Source organism: Muscardinus avellanarius (genome assembly GCF_963383645.1).
Source record: "Muscardinus avellanarius genome assembly, chromosome: 16".
Lineage (NCBI taxonomy): Eukaryota > Metazoa > Chordata > Mammalia > Rodentia > Gliridae > Muscardinus > Muscardinus avellanarius.
The window spans coordinates 3,863,276-3,873,102 of NC_137802.1; the positions used below are offsets into that span (position 1 = coordinate 3,863,276).

Below are 9,827 nucleotides of genomic sequence, written 5' to 3' on the forward strand. Positions count from 1 at the left end.
AGACCCATTTTTATACTTTTTAAAATTTGGAAACAGGGTCTCTTAAGCCAGCGCGGCTGGCTTCAAACCTGTGCGATCCTCCTGTCTCCGCCTCCCAAGTGCGGGGATGACAAGCGTGCGCCATCACGCCCAGCTTAAATTATATTTTGAAACAGGGTCTCAGTAAGTTGCTGACGGTCTTGTTAAGTTGCTGAGGCTGGTCTCAAACCTGTGATCCTGCTGTCTCAGCCTCCCAAATCCTGAGATTACAAGGGTGTTTCACCATCATGCCTGGCTTTTCTTTTTGGTAATGGGGATTAAACCCAGGGGCATTCTGCCGCTGAATTGGGCCTCCGGCCTGTGTGTGTGTGTGTGTGTGTGTGTGTGTGTGTGTGTGTGTGTGTGTGTTCCTGGGGATGGGACCCAGGGGCCTCTATCTCCGGGCTACACCCCCAACCTATTTTTTAAAATATTTTATTTAGAAACAGGGTCTCACTAAGTTGCTGAGAGCCTCACTAAGTAGCTGAGGCTGGCTTTGAACCTGAGCGATCCTCCTGTCTCAGCCTCCCAAGTGCAGGGATTACAAGCGTGCGCCACCACGCCCGGCTATTCTTTACTTTGAAACAGGGTCTCACTGAGTTGCAGAGGGCCTCACTAAGTAGCTGAGGCTGTCCGCGAACCGCGATCCTCCAGGTCTCAGCCTCCCGAATGCTGGGATCACGAGCGCGCGCCCCCACGGGGCTTCTCTGTCCCTTTAATCAGTTCCACAAATAGTCACCGTGGGGTGTCCTGTGGCGTCACTGCCATGTCGTTTGTTTTTCTTTAACACAGAGAGACTCAGGTTCAAATCCCACTTACACAAGCAGAACTTTGGGGAGGGGGCTCCCAGCCCTTGGGTCTTTTGGCTTAGCTTGGCCCAGCGGGGGCTGGCGCCCCAGCCCCCTGATGCCCGTGCCCGGGGTCCATCTCCCGGTCCCAGCAGCCCCCGAGGCCCCTGGACGGAGGGTTCCAGGGAGCCTGCATGGAGCACTTTGCAGGCAGCTGGGCCGCCCCGTGAGCACCGGGACTGGGGTACGGGTGGAAGGAGGCCCCTTGAGGTCTGTGCTGAGCTGAGGCCAAACGTAACCCCAGCCCCGGAGCAGGGGAGGACGCCAGGCACAATGCCGCCTCCAGCCTCCACCAGGGCTCCTGTGGCGGGCACAACCTCTCAGAGTGCGAGAGCGGGGGCTGGCGGGGCGGGAAAAAGCAGGCGATTCTCCACCCAGAGGCTCACCCACCCACCGATCCATCCATCCTTCCACCATCCACCCATCCACCATCCATCCATTCATCCATCCATTCACCAATTCATCCATCCACAGACTGACCCACCCACCCACCCATCTACCTGTATTGGGATCACCGCCACTACATGGGCTCCAAAATTAACTCCTCCCTTTTTTTTTTTTTTTTTTTTGCAGTACTGGAGATGGAATCCAGGGCCATCCTACCTCCGAGCGACACCCCAGCCCTATGTTTCATTCTTTATTTTGAAACAGGGTCTCACTGAGTTGCCGAGGGCCTCACTAAGTAGCTGAGGCTGGCCGCGAACCGCCACCCTCCGGTCTCAGCCTCCCGAATGCTGGGATGACAAGTGTGCGCCACTATGTCTGGCTTGATCATCAGTTTTTTCGGTTCCCCATTCCTCATAATTTCCAGACATAGCAGGAATGATGGCACATGCCTGCAATTCCAGTACTTGGGAAGCGGAGACAGGAGGATTCCAGGTTCAAGGCCAGCCTCAGAAACTTAGGAGAACTTATTTAAAAGTAAAATAAAAATTAAAAAGGTCTATGGAGGCCAGGCGTGGTGGCGCACGCTTGTCATCCCCGCGCTTGGGAGGCAGAGACAGGAGGATCGCGCAGGTTCGAAGCCAGCCGCGCTGGCTTAGGAGACCCTGTTTCCAAAAATAAAATAGGTCTGGGAGTGTAGCCCAGAGATAGATGGGCTTCCAGGAACCCCAGTACCACCAAAAATAAAAATAAAAAAGTCTATGGATAGCCAGGCACAGATGGGCCCATTGGGAGGCTGACGTAGGAGGACCACTGGTTTGCAGCCAGACTCTGCAGCTTAGCTCTGTCCTCTGCAACTTATTGAGACCTTGTTTCGAAAATGAAATAAAAAGGCAGGCATGGTGGTCCACGCTTGTAATCCCAGTACTTGAGAGACTGAGACAGGAGGCTCGCGGGTTCATGGCCAGCCTCAGCTACTTAAGTGAGGCCCTCTGCAACTTAGTGAGGCCCTGTTTCAAAATCAAGAATAAAGCCGGGCGTGATGGCGCACACTTGTCATCCCCGCTTGGGAGGCGGAGACAGGAGGATGGCGCAGGTTTGAAGCCAGCCGTGCTGGCTTAAGAGACCCTGTTTCCAAGTAAAGTATAAAAATAGGTCCGGGAGTGTAGCCCAGAGATAGAAGGGTTTCCAGGAACCCCAGTACCATTAAAAAAAAAAAATCAAGAATAAAAATAAGGCTAAGGCTGTAGCTTGGAGGTAGAATGCCCCTGGGTTCCATCCCCAGTACCGCAAATAATAAATACAAAAATAAATAAAATTAAATAGGGCTAGGGATGTAGGTCAGAAGTAGATTTTCCCAGGTTCAAACCCCAGTACAATGAAAATAAATTTTGTTTCTTGGCTGGGCATGGTGGCCCACACTTGTAATCCCCGCGCTTGGGAGGCAGAGACAGGAGGATCGCACAAGTTCAAAGCCAGCCTCACTGGCTTAAGAGACCCTGTTTCCAAATAAAATATAAAGTAGGTCTGGGAGTGTAGCCCGGAGGTAGAAGGGTTCCATCTCCAGTACCACAAATAAATAAATAAATAAGTAAATAAATAAATATAAAAATTAAATTTTTTTGTGTGGTACTGGGGTTCCTGGAAGCCCTTCTACCTCCGGGCTACACTCCCAGACCTATTTTTACATTTTCATTTTGGAAACAGGGTCTCCTAAACCAGCGCGCGCGACTGGCTTCGAACCTGCGCGATCCTCCTGTCTCCGCCTCCCAAGCGCGGGGATTACAAGTGTGACGCCTGGCTAAAAATTAAATTAAAAAAAAGAGCCGGGCGTGGTGGCCCATGCTTGTAATCTCAGCATTTGGGAGCCTGAGACAGGAGGATTGCAGTTTGAGGCCAGCCTCAGCTACTTAGTGAGGCCCTTTGCAATTCAGTGAGACCCTGTTTCAAAATAAAGAATGAAAAACAGGGCTGGGGGTGTAGCTCGGAGGTTGAATGCCCCTGGGTTCCATCCCCAGACCCAGAAAAAAAAAAGGGGGTGTAGCTCGGAGGTAGAATAACCATGCATTCAGTCCCCAGTACCAAAAAAAGTTCCTGATTGGGGAAACTGATACCCCAGGGATGTCCAGACAGGAGGGGCTTACGTGGCCAAGGCTCTCAGCGCCGTCCCCAGCAGCCAACAGAGGTGGCAGTAGGGTCCTCTCGCCCACCCCCCAAACAGAATACACCGGAGCCAGTGGTTATAAAAAAACAAGGCAGGTTTAATCCTTAAGCCTCGGCGAGGTTGCGAGGTCACGGAGGTGTCTCAGGATTGGACCCCTGAGCCCGGACGGCTCGCTGCATGGGCGTCCGCGCCCCTGAGGGGCCGGCCACATGGGCAGGGACTGGCCTGTCCGGGGCACCGTGGGCCTGTGGCCGGGATTGCGTCGGGGTCCCCGCAGCCTGGCGGGGCGGCGGCCCCTAGGCGCAGTTCAGGAGCGAGTTTTGAATGTCCTCCAGGACCTGGTGGAAGAGATCCTCCCGGGACTGCATGCCGTCCAGGTACACTGGAAGTGGAAAGGCTGCCGTCAGGGGCCAGGCGGCCGGTGCCCAGGCGGGGCGGGCTACCGGGTCAGGAGGCAGAGGGACAGGGCGGTATCTGAAACTAACGGCAAGTGGGATGGCGGAGGACTGAGGGGGGAGCCGGGCGCGGTGGCGCACGCCTGTCATCCCAGCGTTGGGGAGGCTGAGGCAGGAGGATGGCGGTTCGCGGACAGCCTCGGCTACTTAGCGAGGCCCTCGGCAACTCAGTGAGACCCGGTTTCAAAATAGAGAATAAAAAATAGGGCTGGGGGTGGAGCTCCGAGGTAGAGTGCCCCAGGAGGACTCCCAAGCTTCCCAGCTGGGAAGACGGGGTGCAGGGGGCTGGCTCGGGGGGCTTACCCACGTCTACACCGTCAGCCTCCATCTTCTGCTTATATCTCTGGTACATGGGCCACACGTGGCCGTCGAAGAGGCCGGGGGGGTCGGGGACGGCGTAGCTGCGGGTACTGCGGAGGGACGGGGGTGAGGGAGAGCAACACTGATGCCACCCAAGGGTGGTGCAAAAGCGGACCCGGGGCCAGGAGCCCCAGGCTGAGGACCCCAGTTCAGAATGCACCCTGGCGGAGGCGCCAGGAGCTCGGGGCGGGTCTGGGTGGACCTGGGGCTCTCGGGCTCTGGGACAGACAGGGCCCAGGGCTGGACGGGGGCCTTCCAGGGTCTGTGGGGGCCGGGCCCCCCAGCAACCCACCTTCTCCTGGATTTGCACTCTTCGTAGGGGACGGTCAGGAAGTACCGGCGGCTGAACAAGTCCACCAGGGGCCTGGCAGGGAGGGGCAGGGTCAGGGGCCGAGCGCTCCCCACCACAGCCTCTGGGGGCCTTCCCGGGCGGTCAGCGCTGGGGTGGCCTGAGCCAGTCCACTTGGGGGCCAGAGAGGAGCCCATCCTCAAGTTAGGATGGGCACAGAGAGGCCCGCCGTGCCGCCGGGGTCACACAGCAAGCCCGGCTGCTGCTCTGCGGGAGGGGGGCGGCCCTGGGGTCCCCCGGCCCCGCTCGCCCTTCCTCCGGGCGGGATGGGGGTCTGGGGCTCACTTGTAGCTGTACAGCAGGAAGCCCTCGAGAAGCAGGATGTGCGTGTCCGAGGCGGCGGGCTGGACGCTGACCCCGTGGGCGCGGGCGAACTTCTGCGGGCTGCGCGCCCAGGCCTGCACGGTGCTGAGCATGGCCTCCATGTCCAGCGACTCCAGCACTGCGGGCGGGAGGGCGGGCGTCAGAGCGAGCCCGCGCCAGGCGGGGCCGCAGCGGGCAGGGGCCGCGGGGCTTACCGTCCCACTGCTTGAAGCCGTCCTCCCCGACTGCTATTTGGTCTTGGGGCTGAAACAGAGACGGAGACGGGGCTCAGCGCCTCACTGCAGCAGGCGCAGGCCACGCCCATAAAGACACGCCCACAGGGCCACGCCCGCCGAGCATCACCAATTAGGGCTCATTTGCCGTGGCCCCGCCCACTCAGTTCCCGCTCACCAGGTCTCATCCACCCTCGCCACGCCCACTTGGCCACGCCCACCGCGCTCAACCCATCAGGTCTCATTTGCATGGTCCCGCCCGCCAGGCCCCGCCGCTCCCCCAGCTCGGGTTCCGCCCCCTGGGTAGCATCCACCCTGGCCACGCCCACAGGCCACACCCATTTGCCCCTCGCCCATTAGGCTTCGTCCACCCAGGCCCCGCCCACCGCCCCGCCCACTCCCTCCCTGGCCCGCCCCAAAGCCGCCAGAACAGCCCCTTTTGCAGATGGGCCCGTGGAGGCGCAGAGAGGTCAGGGGCTGGAAGCGACTGGGACCTTGCCGGGCGCAGGGCCGCGGTGACCTGCGCGCACTGGCCCCGTCCCCCGGGCGCGTCCACCCGCGGCGAGGGCGGTCACCTTGAAAAAGTCGTCCTGGTGGATCACGCAGCAGTTGGGCAGCGACCGGTGCAGGCTGTTGGTCAGCGTGGTTTTGCCGCTGTTGGTCATGCTGAGGAGACAGCGCGTGCGTGAGGCCGGGGTCCCCGAGGGAAGAACCCCGACCCCAAAGAGGTCGCCTGGTGGGAGGGTGTCCAAGCCCGTTCGTGAGCAGAGGCCCAAGGAAAAAAGAAAGGTGAACATTGGCGCCGGCTGGGCCTGGTGACGCACACCTGACATCATTATTACTACTACTACTATTATTATTATTATTATTATTATTATTATTATTATTATTATTATTTGTGTGTGTGTGTTACTAGGGATGGAACTCAGGGGCATTCTACTTCCGAGTTGCACCTCTAACCCTATTTGTTTATTTATTCATTTACCTATTTAGTGGTGCTGGGGATGGAACCCAGGGCCATTCTACCTCTGAGCTGCACCTTAAGCCTTATTTTATTCTTTCCTTTGAACGAGGGTCTTACTAAGTTGTGGAAGGCCCTCTAGGTTGCTGAGGTTGGCCCCAAACCTGCCATCCTCCTGTCTCCAGCCTCCCAAGTACTGGGATTATAAGCGTGACCCACCACGCCCGGCTTCCCTTTTTATTTTTATTTCGAAACAGGGTCTTGCTAGTAGGTTGCTGAGGACCTCGCTAAATTGCTGAGGCTGGTTGAGTCTCTTGACGTGGTTGAGGCTGCTCTCAAACCTGCTCTCCTCCTGTCTCAGCCTCCCATGTACTGGGACGACAAGTGTGCACCACCATGCCCATTTTATTTAATTTTTAAATTTTGAGATAAGGTCATGGTGAGTTGCTGAGGCTGGCTGCCATCTTCCCATCTCAGCCTCTGGAGTGCTAAGATTTATAGGCACCACTGAGCCCGGGAAGACAGGCCTTATTTATTTATTTATTTATTTATTTATTTATTTATTTTAAGGTCTGGGGATGGAACCCAGAGGCATTTGACCAATTTTTTATTCTTTATTTTGAAACCGGGTCTCACTGAGTTGCCGAGGGCCTCACTAAGTAGCTGAGGCTGTCCGCGAACCGCGATCCTCCGGTCTCAGCCTCCCGAATGCTGGGATGACGAGCGTGAGCCACCTCGCCCGGCAAGACAGGCCTTATTTTGTTTTCCCAGATAGGTGCAGAATTTCCAGACCCCTTTTTCCTTTGAAGGGAGCAGGATTTCAAGAGGGAAGACCACGGACATAAAAACCAAGGACAAGCCGGGCGCGGTGGCGCACGCTTGTCATCCCAGCATTCAGAGGCTGACACCGGAGGATCGCGGTTCGCGGCCAGCCTCAGCTACTTAGTGAGGCCCTCTGCAACCCAGTGAGACACGGTTTCAAAAATAAAATAAAAATAAAAATAAAGAATAAAAAAATAGGGCAGGGGGTGTAGCTTGGAGGTCAAATGCCCCTGGGTTCCATCCCCAGACCCACAAAAAAATAAATAAATAAAAATACAAAAACCAAGGCCAAAGCGGGGTGTGGTGGCGCCCACCTGCAATCCCAGTACTTGGGAGGGGAAGACAGGAGGATCGCAGGTTCGGGGCCAGCCTCAGTTACTTTAGTGAGACCCTGTTTCAAAATAATAAATTATAAAAAGGGCTGCATGTGTAGTTTGGAGGTAGAACACCCCCCACCCATTTAATCCCCAGTACCACACACACACACACACACACACACACACACACACACACACGGCCAGGCTCCCCTGAAAGGTGGCAGACCCAGGTCACCTCCCAGGACTTAGAGGACAAGACAGCCTGAGTGTCCACTGCCCTGGCTCCCGCCTGCGGCATGATTCAGAGGCTCCACAGACAGGTGGAGTGACATTGGGGGCCCCCAACCCCACTTACCCAAGTGTCTGTCTCAGGTCCAGGACTGGCCATCAAGTCTTTACTATTCTTCCTTGACTTTTTTTTTTTGTGTGTGTGGGGGATCTGGGGATGGAACCCAGGGGAATTTGACCTCCGAGCTACACCCCCTGCCCTATTTTTATTCTTTATTTTGAAACAGGGTCTCACTGGGTTCGGAGGGCCTCACTAGGTAGCTGAGGCTGTCCGCGAACCGCGATCCTCCTGTCTCAGCCTCCCGAATGCTGGGATGACGAGCGTGCGCCACAGCGCCTGGCTTCTTGACTTCTTTTATTTTTTCTTTTGATACTGCGGATGGAATCCAGGGGCATTTTACCTCTGAGCTACATACACCCCCAGCCCTATTTTATTTATTAATTTATTTTTGAAACAGGGTCTCCCTAAATTGTGGAGGGCCTCACTAAGTTGTGAGCCTACCCTTGAACCTCAATCCTCCTGTCTCAGCCTCCCCAGTACTGGGATTAAAAGTGTGCGTGCCAGCCGGGCGTGGTGGTGCACACTTGTAATCCCCGGGCTTGGGAGGCGGAGACAGGAGGATGTGCAGGTTCAAAGCCAGCTGTGCTGGCTTAAGTGACCCTGTTTCCAAAAACTATATATATAAATAGGTCTGGGAGTGTAGCCCGGAGGTAGAAGGGCTTCCAGGAACCCCAGTACCACTAAAAAAAAAAAAAAAAAAAAAAAAAAAAAAAAAAAAAAAAAGTGTGCATGCCACCATGCCCGGTTCATTTAGCTTAAAAAAAAAAAAAAAGAATTTGATTTTGAGCTAGGGGTGGTGGTGCACGCTTGTAATCCAAGCATTCGGGAGGCTGAGACAGGAGGGTCATGGTTCGCAGCCAGCCTCAGCTACTTGGTGAGGCGCTTTGTACTTGTACCTCTTTGTAACTTAGTGAGTCTGGCCAGGAACGGACGGATCCTTCTGTCTCAGCTCCAGATACTTAGTGAGGTCCTTTGTAACTCGGTGAGAACCTGTTTCAAAATAAGAATAAGCCGGGCGTGGCGGCGCACGCTTGTAATCCCAGCATTCGGGAGGCCGAGACAGGAGGATGGCGGTTCGCAGACAGCCTCAGCTACTTAGTGAGGCCCTCTGCAATTCAATGAGACCCTGTTTCCAAATAAAGACTAAAAAATCGGGCTAGGGGAGTAGCTTGGAGGTAGCATACCCCTGGGTTCCATCCCCAGTCCCTCCCCCCACCAAAAAAAAAAAAAAGAATAAAAGAATAGGGCCGGATGTAGCTTGGAGGTAGCATGCCCCTGGGGTCTACTACTAGTACTGCAAAATAATAATAATAATAATAATAATAATAATAATAATAATAATAATAATTTGCTAAATGGCTTGAAACTGGGTTTGAACCTGCCACTGTGCCTGGTCTCGGCTTGGTTTTGATTTTTCCCGTTGAAAAAATTTTGGGAAATTGAAGCATGGAGTCTCATGCTCCCTGGGGATGGCCGAGCGCCCCTCGCGCCTCAAAGCAGGGAACCCTCCTGCGCAGACCTCGGGCGCCCTCCACCCACCCCGCGCTCCCCGCTCACCCTCCGACGCCCACCACCAGCTGCATGTCCGCGGGGAGGCGGGCCGGCGCTCCGCCTTGATTGACAATGGCCGGCCTTTATAGGCCGCCAGCCCGGAGGCCTCCCGGGGGAGGCGCCGGCGGCCACCTGTCGCCGGGTGGGAAAGGCCCCGCTGCCTTTTACCTAAATTAGCCACGGGCCGTCCCTCCTCCCGCTCCTCCTCCCCTGGCCCGCCGCGCCCGCACACCCCAGCCCTAAAAATATCTCCCCCGGGCGTCCCCGGCCTGACCCTGAGCGGAGGCGGCCCCTCCCGGCCGGGATCCTGTCCAGGGGGTCAGCGGGTGTGGATCACTGGACAGCCTCGTGCCGGCCGGCCACAAGTCCTCCGCCGGCCGCCAGCTTAGGAAAAAGGAAAACGACCCGCCGCCGCCGCCTCCTCCCCCTCCTCCCGCTCCTCCTCCTCCTCCCCCTCCTCCTCCTTCCCCTCCTCCTCCCCCAGTCTTCCTCCTCTTCCTCCCTCTCTCCCTCCTCCTCCTCCCCTTCATCATCCTCCTCCCCCTCCTCTTCCTACTCCACCCCCTCCTCCTCCTCCCCCTCCTCCCGCTCTTCCCCCTCCTCCTCCTCCCCTTCGTCATCCTCCTCCTCCTCTTTCTCCTCCTCCTCCTCCTCCTCCTCCCTCTCTCCATCCTCCTCCTCCTCCTCCCTCTCTCCATCCTCCTCCTCCTCCT

General features: G+C 56.4%; 1 protein-coding gene across 1 annotated transcript; it reads right to left on the bottom strand.

Annotated features, from left to right (window-relative positions):
- Window positions 1–3,710: 3,710 nt before the first annotated feature.
- NMRK2 (nicotinamide riboside kinase 2) lies at window positions 3,711–5,779 on the bottom strand (the record flags this gene model as incomplete). Its single annotated transcript, XM_080712437.1, has 6 exons — window positions 3,711–3,796; window positions 4,173–4,279; window positions 4,522–4,593; window positions 4,864–5,020; window positions 5,097–5,145; window positions 5,690–5,779. The coding sequence occupies 6 exons, from the start codon at window positions 5,777–5,779 to the stop codon at window positions 3,711–3,713; spliced, it is 561 nt and encodes a 186-aa protein (XP_080568563.1).
- Between the last annotated feature and the right edge of the window lie 4,048 nt (window positions 5,780–9,827).